This window comes from Canis aureus, chromosome 3, assembly GCF_053574225.1.
Source record: "Canis aureus isolate CA01 chromosome 3, VMU_Caureus_v.1.0, whole genome shotgun sequence".
Taxonomy (NCBI): domain Eukaryota; kingdom Metazoa; phylum Chordata; class Mammalia; order Carnivora; family Canidae; genus Canis; species Canis aureus.
In genome coordinates, this window is record NC_135613.1 from 26,921,243 (window position 1) to 26,933,706 (window position 12,464).

General features: G+C 37.5%; 1 protein-coding gene across 8 annotated transcripts in view; it reads left to right on the forward strand.

The window, feature by feature from the left end:
- Positions 1–12,464, forward strand: part of RERE (arginine-glutamic acid dipeptide repeats) — a 407,880-nt gene that overhangs the window by 188,573 nt on the left and 206,843 nt on the right. For 7 of the 8 annotated variants that reach the window (XM_077891331.1, XM_077891333.1, XM_077891338.1 and 4 more), the window contains one exon: positions 1,683–1,808. The exons of the other annotated variant lie outside the window; for it this stretch is intronic. In XM_077891331.1, the coding sequence (XP_077747457.1) occupies positions 1,683–1,808 (126 nt within the window). The remainder of the gene's footprint in view (positions 1–1,682; positions 1,809–12,464) is intronic. 8 annotated transcript variants of the gene reach the window in all.

Below are 12,464 nucleotides of genomic sequence, written 5' to 3' on the forward strand. Positions count from 1 at the left end.
TGACTCAGAATAGTCCAAGTAAAACTCATTAGAAGAATTGAAAGAAAATCAGAAACAGATACTGTCCATGTTTTCTGATTCATAAATAAGAACAGTGATATGCTTTGAAATGAATTTTTTAATATTTAAAATACCTTAAAAATTACTTGAACTGCATATTTAAAATAATGCCAACATGCTTTGAAATGCTTTATTTGATGTCTTCTTCATTTAAGACTCTTGATTTGAATGAATAAGGATTTGAGTGATCTGTTTGATGAATTCTTAGTGCAAAATATTAACCAGCAATTCCTTTTTATTGGGTGATTATGGTAAAAAAAAATATCAAGTATCTTGTACATTCTAGTGCACAATTGACTCTTTGATTTGGAATCTGCAGTGCTGGTACGGGAAGGTGGGGTGTGTGGTGGTGAAGGTTATGCTGCTGACAACACTTAGTGTCATTGTGTGTTGTCCCCGAGGCAGTGGGAGTCAGAGACCTGGCCACACAGGAAGTGTCCTGTGTAGTACCAAGTGTATACTCTAGAGGGTGATCTGTACAGAGTATCCTCTTACTTTCTTGTGATTCATGTTTTTGTTTATTTTAAAAGAGACATAGAAAAATAAGTAGTTAATGGAGGATATTAAAATCTTGGATCACAGGAAGTTGGTAGTGATTCAAAAGGAACTAAATGTAACAAGGCTCCCTAAAAATGGTTTAATATTAAAAAGTTTGCTTATCTGTCATTTTTAAAGAACTTTATGAATGGAGATTCTTAAATAAGTATCTGGATTTTATGGAGTTTTTATTAGTTCATTTAAAACCACGTGAAATTGGATTGGTTAGTTTTTTGGAAGTGTTATGTACTCTAGAATATTTGAAAGGGAACACAAACTGTTGAGTTTTTTTTTTTTTTAATGCTTACAAGGGATGGTACTGGCCTTCAAAAGTTGCTCTCTGATCTGCTGCTGCTTTTAAATGTTTTCAAAGTTCAAAAGAAAAGTAATACAGACATGTGATACATACCAGAGAACTGGTTTTGCCTCTAAAAGAAATACTTTCTCTTTTAAGCTTTATGTTTTGTACCTGTTCAGGTGGGCATTATGAGAAAATGCTAATTTGAATGGTGTCTTTCTTTCCCTCTGGTATTAAGCCTTTGTCTTTTACCTTGCCTTTAGCTTTACAAAATTAAACTGGGACTTTGAGAAATTGATAGGGTCTTTCTTTGACCCCCCCAATGCCTTGAATATTTTCTTATTAAAGTATCTGTCTTATGCCTCTAGCATCTCACATTGGAAACTGTTCTGAAAGTTCAGCTTGTCCACTTGTGGTTCATTTTACAGTTGTGTTTATCTGATACCATTGCTTTTTTGTTTTTATTCTAAGCAAAGCATGCCACTGTCACTGTGCTTTGGCACTGTGTCGCATCTTAACTTGGTTATTTTGGGGGCACACACCATACTGCTTTACAACAGGACCCAGTTTATAGTGTGGAGCCAGAAGGGTTGTAAGTTTGTTCCTGCTGAAATAAAGAATCAGCTCTGATTGAAACAGAGAGGCTAACTTCAGCAGTAGAACAAATTATCTGAGAGGCCATCTGCTAAAGGATGGTGCACATACCTGCTTGTGTGCTGCGTGCCCCTAGTAACCAGGGCCGGAGGGGACGTTGGGCATGCTAACTGAAAGCTCTTTTCTTTTTTAGGTCCACAACTCCCAGGCCTGCTGCAGATCTCCAACTCCTGCTTTGTGTGACCCCCCAGCATGCTCTCTGCCGGTGGCATCACAGCCACCACAACATCTTTCTGAAGCCGGGAGAGGGCCTGTAGGGGTAAGGAGAATCCCGTTTTTAAAAGCTATCAATATTTTATATCCCATAGGGTATAAAATAGGAATATTACCTCCCTCCCCAGAGCCCCTTTAAAAATGTGCTGTATTGTATGTGTTTTTAAAGGAGTAACAAGTACATGCACAGAGGAAGCAAAATACGGGACTTACCTTACCCCTCTAGGACAGTTCCAGAAGTCAGTGGGGTTTGGTGGTATAGGGTATTTGGGTGCCAGCAGAGAGCATGCTGGGCCGCTGCAAGGAGCAGGAGCTGGCAATCAGCAGCGAGTATGGATGTTGGCAACTGAAATGGGGAAAAAAGGGGGTAAGTTTGAGTCCAAGTGTGGAATGTGCACCTCCCCAGCATCATTGGGACTCATGGCCCATGAATCTAAACATTTTGGATGCTGTCCTTTCAGGTGACGTTTTGTGTAGAGTATTGCTCAGGAGTAGCTAGGCTTTTCTGCCATGCCAGATGTAGAATTAAACCCTTCTAAAGGGTTGAGTAAGGATGTAGATCTAGTGCTCTCAGCTGTGCCCTGGTAATGTCTCTGTTACCTGGTGGTAATGATGTGTGTGAGGTGAAGCAAGATGAAGTGTCTGTGGTGTTTTACCCCTAAACACAGGGCCTGGTGTTAGTGATCCGTGTGGGTTATTTGTGTCATGTATCTCACCTTTTATGAAAGTTGTATATATACCTTTCTTTTTTCCCCCTTCATAAGGATTTAATGATAACATTTTCAGAAAGACAGGTGTTTCTTGTTCTGATTGACTGCTGTTAATCACTAAAGAAGTTGAAGACCTTTCATCTGACCGTGGGGTTCAAATGTATACTCAATTAGAAAATAACACCAGAGAATAGCCATCATGTATGCATGTGCATATTACAAGATACTGGCAATATATAATGAATTGTTCATTTGCAGTGTAGAAAAACAGTATCTTGAAAATAGAAAAAGAGAGTGCTGCAAATCGGCTCTATCACTTGGGAAAGTTTTGTGAAGGTAGGCAGATTTTGAGGAGGTGGATTTGGTTTTGGTACGTCAATGACATGTGGACAGGCAGGCTGGATGAGCCTTCCAGGTGTACATGTCTGCCTGTCCCTGTAAGCCACGTAGGCAGTGAGCCTGGTGAAGCTGGGAGTTGAGAGAAGACCGCAGGACATCAACGGAGAGCACAGGTTAGTGGGTCATGGGAGCAGTGTTGTAAAGGTGAGATGAGGGAAGATTTTATGTGATGGCGGAAGAGAGAATCCTTCATAGGCTTTTTTATTCCAGGCAAGCTGATTTGCAAATGCCTGCTTATTAAGAAGATTGATTGGGTAGCAGTGTGGAGTCAGGGCTGACTGCGGAAGCTGCAGTTAGGTGGCTGTCACCCATGCATAAAGTGAGGAGGGCCAGGACAATGGAGATATAGGATATTAATAATCATAACAAAACTAGGAATAATCGTCATAACACTTTAATGTTAAAATAGTTGCTGGTGTGATTTATCAAGAATTAGACCAGAAAAAAGGTTCACATTGTGAAATCCTTAGAATTCTTGATATAATAACTGTTCACAATGGAAGATAAAACCCAATGTGGTAGATAAAAGTCTAATTTTAATCCCTAAGAGATATACTGACCTCATTAAGGGACAGATTAGCAAAGTCCCACCTTTACTACCTCCTTCGAAAACTTCAGCCTTTACTAGTGCCATCTTATTTCTGTATGTCTCTGAGAAATGATTTTATCTTTTAGGCTGGTATTTTCTCATTTTATTCTCCTTTTAGTGTGAATGTCATTGTTAGACTATTTCATTTACCACAATATTCACTAATTAGGATTGTTGAATGGGTTTAAAATTTTGCCTATAATAACATTGCCTTTAGTAAACTTTTTGTGTTAGCATTAGTGATGACCAGTATTTATTTATTTTAGCAGTAAAAGTATTGCATTCACTGGGCATTTAAGTAAGTTCATGATTGGTGGCATACTCAGATACCATCATATATAGGTTTGTGAAGATTTGTAGTAAGATAATGAATCTTCTCTGAGTCAAGATGATGCTGCATAAAGCAAACTGTATTGATTGTTCTTTAACAACGCTTCATGCTGCCAAAGTCGTTTGAACTGGATCTGAATTGGATCCAGTTGGCAGAGCTACCGCCCATGTGTGGAGCTCTCATAAATTCTGCAGGCACACAGATCTAATACAGTGCAATGAGAGAGCTGCTGGGAGAAAAAAATTGATTACAGGGTTGCAGACAATATCATTAACAGTTTTTGCCATGATACACCAGATGTCTTCCCTAATAGACTATTTTTGTTAATTTAGTTTTTATAGGGTAGTGCTGACTGCATCATAATGTAACTTTCTTCGTATATTCAGGTATATGTGATCTGTGTTTCTACACTACTGATGACATCAACTCATTTGTTAAAATTTTATAAAATTAAGTCTCACTGTTCATATTTAAAATATTTGTGCTGGAAAGGCAGCCTTTGTACTTACTACGGAAAATCTAATAGCTTGGATTTTTTTTTTTTTTTCTTTTTTTTTTAAAGCAAAAAGTACTGTGTTTACTGGCGGTTCAGGGCTAGTGAGGGAAGTGAGAAGGGGAAGAAAACATTGCCCAGATTCTCCCTAGACCAGGCAGAGATGATCCTCTCTGCCTCCAGTGGCTCCCATAGTGGGTGGTTCCAATGGCAGTACAGAGACTGAATCCAAAGCTGAAAGGTACAGGTATTTAAAGGAAACTTAAAATGCACGTTCATTTTTGTTGTCATGGATGCAGTTCTGCAGGCTGGAATTCTTGTTGGGGCACCTAACCCCTTCCTCACTAGGAGATCAAGGATTAGAATAATTTGTTATTTAGTCTTTTTATTCTGTAGTCCCATCTTTTTGCATGTTTTAAGAACTCTGCTGAGTGACTAACACAGATAGATAAGACAGGACTTAATAGTGGGTTGAACTATTTTATTTACGTCATTTTTTTTTTTTTGAACTACTAATTTTGTTTTTGGTGCGTTAGAGAACATGTTTTTCTTATGATGCATTCCTTTGTAACAAGAGACACATTAACCTTCTTAACACTTAGTTTTCTCACTAATAAAATGGCACAGCACTATGCTCTACCTCAAGGGTTGTTGCAAAGCATAATAATTCATTGAATTGCTTAGCATGGTAAGCATATAATAAACATTTATTAAGGATTATCTGTTGCCACATAGTTTTTCATTATACAAATTCAGGTTTTAAATAATTTATTAGTGTTGTAGACATTCTTGATCTGGGGTCCATAGGCCCCTACGACTACTTGAGTTTAAGAGTCTATGAACTTCTGAAATTGATTGCAGAGTCTTATATGTATATGAATTTTTCTGGAGAGAATTTTTTCTTTTCAATCATGGATGCTAATCAGTAGATTCCTAAAATATTTTTTAAAATTTTAAATTAGGGCAGCCTGGGTGGCTCAGTGGTTTAGCACCGCCTTCAGCCCAGGGCCTGATCCTAGAGACCTGGGATTAAGTTCCACTTTGGGCTCCCTGCATGGAGCCTGCTTCTCCCTCTGCCTCTCTCTCTCTCTCTCTCTCTCTCTCTCTGTGTGTGTGTGTGTGTGTGTCTGTCATGAATAAATAAATCAAATCTTTAAAAAAATATATTTTTTAAATTAAAATTAGGAACTGTGGCTCTATACAGTCTTTGCAGTGGGTTATTTAAAATCTCAGATCAGCTAGCTGTATGTTAAGGAAGTAAACTAACATTGAGCATTTCCTTTGTGCCCAGGCATTGTGCTATTCTTTACACATAGTTTACTTTGTGATATTTATTTCATTTTGCAGATGAGAAAATTTGGGGTTTACAATTGTATAAAATCTTGCCTTGAGTGAATGTCAGGACTGAGGTTTACTGAGGAGCTCACCCTGGCCTTGTGTAGTCTCTGTTGCTTTCATGGCTGGCTTCTGTACATCCTGGATGGTCCCTGCAGTGATACCCACCTTTGTCTCCACTTTACTTGAAGAGTTCCCTGAGCTGGCATGCTGCTCACTTGCTTTGGTAGAGCAGACGGCTTCTGCCGTTGAGAGTGTCCCAGGCTGGCCCTCACCTTGACTGAATGGACACTGGTGGTAACAGTGGTGTGAGAACCCTTCTTAGTATCATTTTATTTTCCTTTTAGCTCTTGTGGTAGTCCTATTTTTAGTATCATTTCATTAAAAAAAAATGCGTGATAACAAGCACTACTCTTTGAGTTCCCTTTTCATTTATCTTAATGGTATCTACATACATTTGAAAAATAATTCCTGTAGTCTGTTTTGTTTGTTAATCTGTGTGTGTTTGTTTCAGGTAAAACTTCGTGCATGTAAGAAATGGAATTTACATTTCTCTTGGAGTAAATCCACTCCACTGATCTACACAAGCTTGCTCCACTAACAGAGCAGGAAGCTAGGGCCCAGTGGCTTTCCCCAGATATCTGCTTCATGGGGACTGCTTAGGCCAGAATCTGGGTTGCCTGTATCTGGTCAGTGAGTGCTCTTTCCACTGCTCCTTGCTACCTCCTCGACCCATAAGGAATAGGAATGTCTTGCATCCAGCCCTGTGATATGTCATTTACTTTTTTAAAAGATAAGAATGCTTTGCTTAATATCATAGCAGTGTTAAAATTAGTATCTCTTGCCTGTGTAAGTAAGGCATTTATTGTTTTCAAGTGTCATTTCTAAAACTTCTTTTTCATACTTGGGTCTTCAGTATTAATAATTAAAAGTGCACATTTACTATAAAATGCTGTTTTAAATGCTGATTCTGTTTCTTACCTAGTTTGTATAAAGCACTCTAATCCGATTGCTTGTGTAGATAAGCAGGAGTTTCTTAGGATATCCTGCTTTTTCAGCATTTCCTGTGGCTTCCTCAGTTGATATTAAGAATGCTAAAAATACTATTGTCTTTTATATTTGATTGTAATTAAAGGGGTTAAAACAACAAGGTTTAAAAAAATAGCTGATACAAATGCCTAGGATTAATTCAACTACCTGAAATGAAAGGCGATTAATAGCTATTGAATTTTAATGGAGCAAGTCTAAAAATTTCTTAAAATACCCAACCGACCAGTATTAGAATAGTACTCTGTCATCCTTCCAGAGAAATTCCCTCACTTGAAACAGTTGTTTTCATATCCTGCTCTCCCATAAAAGCAAATTTCAGCTGATTTGTTCTTAAGGGCTGTTTTGCTGTCATGTTCATCTGCTCCTTTTTATTTTTATTTTTTGACAAAAGGGACATTGAGCCACATTTACAGAACATAGGTTTGAATAACCTTATGGTTTTATAAAACTGCCTACTATTTTAAGTAGTCTTTTTGTTACCATAGGTCTATATGAAGGGTGAAGATTACTTGTAGGTTTCATGAGCTGCTTTTCTTTCAGGGATACTACTGCATCACCCTTTATTACTTACATGCACTGTTGGTCTTTTAACCTTGCCTTCTTGGGGCTGTTTTATATTGTTTGAAAAATATCTAAGCAAATATGTGCAGTTCTCAGGTTCTATAAGTTCTCCAGAATTAATTTTACTAATATAAATTGCAAAAGAAATTTGAGCACATGGAAGCAGAACTTGCAGTTTTGTTTAGCTCAACTTTTTCTTAGTGTTACCAGTCATTTTAGGATGTCTTATAGTACTTGGGTGACAGCAGTTTATACAAATACCAAGACCTTCAACAGGGTACCAGATTTTTGTTAGGAACTAGAGTAAAGTTTAAGTAATAACCTAAGGTTAATCAGTCATTTTCAGGATCTATAGAAAATATTATACTAAATTATTATGACTCATGCCTGGGAGTGAGCATTTTCTGTTTTTGTCTTTAATTTCATGTTGTGTGGATTGAATATTGGGTACTTGTCATTTCTTGCTTTTTTGTTTTTTGTTTTTTTTTAAATAGACTTTAGTCTTAGAGCAGCTTTAGTTTCACCAGAAAATTGAGCAGAAAGTGCAAAGATTTCCCAAATACCTCGTGCCTCTCCATGCCCTTTTCTGGCTTGAAGCTTCTTACTTCGTTTTCATGCTGAGTAATATTTCATTGTTTGGATGTACTATAGTTTATCCATTTATCTGTTGAAGGATGTCTTGATTCTTCCAAGTTTTAGCAATTATGAACAAAGCTTCTCTAACTTCTCTGTGCAGGTTTTTGTGTGGATATAAATTTTCAACTCCTTTGGGTAAGTACCAAGGAGCGCTTCTCCTGGATTGTATGGTAAGAATATGTTTAGTTTTTAAAAAAAACAACCAAACTGGGTTCCAGAGTAGCTGTATCCTGTTACATTCCCACCAATGATTGAGAGTTTCTGTTGCTCCACATTCTTGTCAACATTTGGTGTTGTCAGTGTTGTAAATTGTGGCCATTCTGATAAGTCTGTAGGGGTATCTAACTGATGTTTTAATTTGGATTTCTCTGATGACAGACATAAGATACAGAGTTTTTTTGTTTTTGTTTTTTTACACGCTTATTTGCGGTCTGTCTTCTTGGTGAGGTGTCTGTTAAGGTCTCTGGTTCAGTTTTTTTTCTTTTTTAAAGGTTTTATTTATTTATTCATGAGAGACACAGAAAGAGAGGTAGAGCCACAGGCAGAGGGAGGAGAAGCAGGCTCCTTGCAAAGAGCCCGATGTGGGACTGAATCCCAGGAATCCGGGATTAGGCCCTGAACCAAAGGTGGATGCTCAACCACTGAACCACCCAGGTGTCCCTCTGGTTCAGTTTTTTAATCAGGTTATTTATTTTCTTATTGTTGAGTGTTAAAGGTTCTTTGCGTATTTTGGACAGCAGTCCTTTGTCATGTGTCTTTTGTAAGTTTTTTTCCCAATCGGAGGCTTATCTTTTTCTTTTCTTGACAGTGTCTTTTGCACAACAGTTTTTAATTTTAATAGAGTCTAGTTTATCAACTCTTTCTGCCGTGGATTATGTGCTTTGTGTTGAACTTAGTCTTGCCAAACTCAAGGTCATTTAGTTTTTTTCTTACATTATCTTCTACGAGTTTTATAGTTTAAATTTTATGTTTTAGGTCTGTGGTCTATTTCGAGTTGATTTTTGTGCAGGGTGTTAAAGACTGTGTCTAGGTTTTTTTTTGGGAGCGTCCATTTGTTTAGCACCAGTAGTTGAGACACTGTCTTTACTCCGTTGTATTGCCTTTGCTCCTTGGTCAGAGGTCAGTTGACTGGATTTATGTGGGTCTGTTCCAGGACTCTCTATTCTTATTGTTACGAATCCAAGAGTAAAATGCACACATCTTGACTGGTTACTTCTAAATAGTGAAGTGTGTATTTTATAAAGGACATTTATTTATATAGCTACCATAGAACTACCAAAAATGGGAAATTTAACAGTATAACAATCCTAATCTAATCAATAGACATCCATGTTTTGCTGTGTGTCCCATTAGTTTTGCTGTATGTCCCAATAGTGCTTTCCATGGCCGTTTGTTTTTGGGGCCTAGTATCCAGACCAGCATCACACTGGTACCTAGTTACCGTGTCTCTTAACTCTCCTCTAGTCTGAAACAGTATCTTAGCCTTTTTGTCTTTTCATGACATTGACGTGTTTTTAAAAAGTACAGTCCAGTTTTTTTAAAAGATTATTTATTTATTCTAAAAAAAAAAAAAAAAAAAAACACACACAGAGAGAGAGGCAGAGACATAGGCAGAGGGAGAAGCAGGCTCCATGCAGGGAGCCCAGTGTGGGATCGATCCCGGGTCTCCAGGATCATGCCCTGGGCTGAAGGCGTTGCTAAACCACTGAGCCACCAGGGCTGCCTACAGTCCAGTTTTTTTTTTTGTTATTGTTTGCTGTTTCCTGCTTATTAGATTTAGGTTATACATTTTAGGCCAGACTATTATATTAGTGGTATTGTGTCCTGAGGTCTTTACATTAGAGAGAATATGGTATCAGTTTATCACATTATTAGCGATGTTAACTTTGATCATTTGGATAAGTTACTAACTTTTCCTTTGTAATTAAGGAATAATTTGTAGGGAGAAACTTTGAGACCGAGTAAATATTCTGTTCTTCATCAAATTTTCACCCCCTAATATTAACACTCTGATTATATTTGCCTGAGTCCCTGTGGCGATTGTGGAATGTCACTTAAAAAAAAAAAAAAAAAAAAACCCTCAAGCTAAATTGCTCTGCCTTTGGAAAGTAGATCACAATTCAGCTACCATTGATTCAAGTGTGGAATTTTTGAGTAAAGTCAAAGAAGGGTGCAGGGGTGGGGGAGAAGGAAGAGCCTGTTTGAACCCTAAGGGTTTTTTACATTTTTAGCAACAGGGACTGTATAAGTTTTCGGATTTTTTTTTTTTATAGAAAGAGGGAAACCCTGTGATAGAGTTTGTTTCCTCTTTAAGCTCTAGGGGCGAGAAAAGTTGCTTTGAAGGAAAGAATCATGGACATGGTTAAAAAGTACATTTTTACTGTTGAAATTGTGGTCTTGGTTTGATTCATGTTGGCAACATTTACTAGTGATCAAGTTACTTAATCTCTCTGCCCCTCAGTTTCCTCACTTGTAAAGCCAGAATATTATTTCAACAGTTCTGTAGCCAGGCCCAGGAGTCCATAGTATTTACAAGTACTCCCAAGGAGATTCTGATGGGCAGCCAGCTTTAGCAAATGGAATTCTGTCTTCCACCTTAGTGACTGTTGTAAATGCAGATTTGATCATGTCCTTTGCAGAATATGGACTAGTTCTAGGACTTCTTATGTTTCTCAAACCTGAGCATCTTATGCACTTTAAAAGTTGTTTCTCTGGTTCTCCCTTATCACTTTAATTTCTTGCCTTCCCCAACACACAAATTAGGTATAATCTGCATGTCTATATCCCTCATACAGCTTTAAGAGACAATTTATAAATTCAAATCACACTAAAAAAAACAATCAAATTCTAACTACCAACATCAATTTGATGGAATGGGTGATTGTGTTTTGCTGAAATAAAAGAGCCACTGGTTACTAATTGCTTATGGCCCAGATTATTGGGGGCTAGAGGGTGGTGTATGGCATGTTTAGTTACATTAGCGGAATCCTCAAGATGATTCAGCTCTTCTTTTGCTTTCATTTTTGTTATAGTAATTGAGAAACCTCCGTAAGTATTAAATGTAGCTTGCCATGATGTGACTTTGTCCTTGTGTGGCTTTAATGTGTGGCACATTGGGTTTATCTTATTTACTTGCTTAGTTTGTGATTCCTATAGTAGTACTACTTAGTTATTTGTATGACTTATTCAGAATTAAATCATGGAGCTCTAAGCTCTGTTAATTGAAATTATAAAATAGACAATCTAGGAAATGAATATATTGAAAACACTGATATACACCGAAATGAAAAGAAAAATGAACCTTCTCCTTCTCCCACTTCCCCACCTGAGAGAGACAACTGGCCAATGTCCCTGACATCGTGCCTTGGCTATTTTATATATACAGTTGACCCTCGAGGAATGTGGGGTTTAGGGGCACTGACACCCCCCTTTGCAGTAGAAAATTTGTATAACTCATGGCTCCCCCAAAACTTTTGACAGCCTAAAGGAAGTCTTACTAATAACATGAATAGTCGCTTACCATATATTTTTTGTGTTATAGGTATTATAAACTATATTCTTAAAGCTAGAAAAAAGATATTAAGAAAATCATAAGGAAGGGAAAATACGTTTGCTGCATTACCGTACCATAACAGATCTGTATATAAGCAGGCCTGCTCATTTTAAACCTGTGTTGTTCAAGGGTCTACTGAAGTCTCTCTTTTTGGTAAGAATTAATGAAGGGGCTGTGATTCTTTATCTTCTTGTTTACAGTGCCTGGAATACTTCCTGACTCTGAAAAGTCACTCCTTAATTATTGAATTAGTTGTTTTCATTTAGAGGACAGGGGGAGAAATTATATATAAATATATAAATATATCTGTATCTATCTATCTATCTATCTATCTATCTATCTATATAAAATAAAGAAATAAGGTAAAGGAGGATTTTTTTAAAGGAATATGTTAAATATGACAAATGAGACCAACAATGCAAAGTACAGCATCCAATACAGTCAAGAGGAAGATCTGCCAGTACCAGCCAGAAAAACCTAGTGTGCATGTGTATTAGGTTTCTTCAGAGGAAGGTGACTGGTGTTTTTCCACCCTCTTTTCTATCTCCCATGGAAACGAGAGAGGTGTGGGACCTGGAGAGTATTCCTGGCTATGGTTTCAGTGATTAGGTATTAGTATATGAGTCAGAAAAAAATTTTTATTTTAAATATTTGATTCTGTACCTGTTGGAATTCTCTTGGGCTTGTGGAGCTCATACAACAAATGCCTTGCACACATGTGCATATCAGTTTTTCAGCTAAGGTAACTTGAAGCTGGTTTATTATGTTTTTGTCTTCATTTATTTGCTGTCTTGGTCTCTAATGCTAGTGTTTTTGCCCTTTGAATTTTTCTTACAGGGAACTCTTAAAACAGGAAAGTGGGGGTTGTATTGTTGGTTGTGAGGCTGCTGCCCTTGGTTGCAGCCTCTTGACAAGTGACAGTTCTCCTTGAGGCTGAATCGAATGGAGAATGCTGCTGCACTGCCCCAGGGCCTTGTATCAATTTATAGTTTGGATGGAAAGATAGAAGGAACTAAAAAGGCAGCTGTACAATGCCATTAGTGTC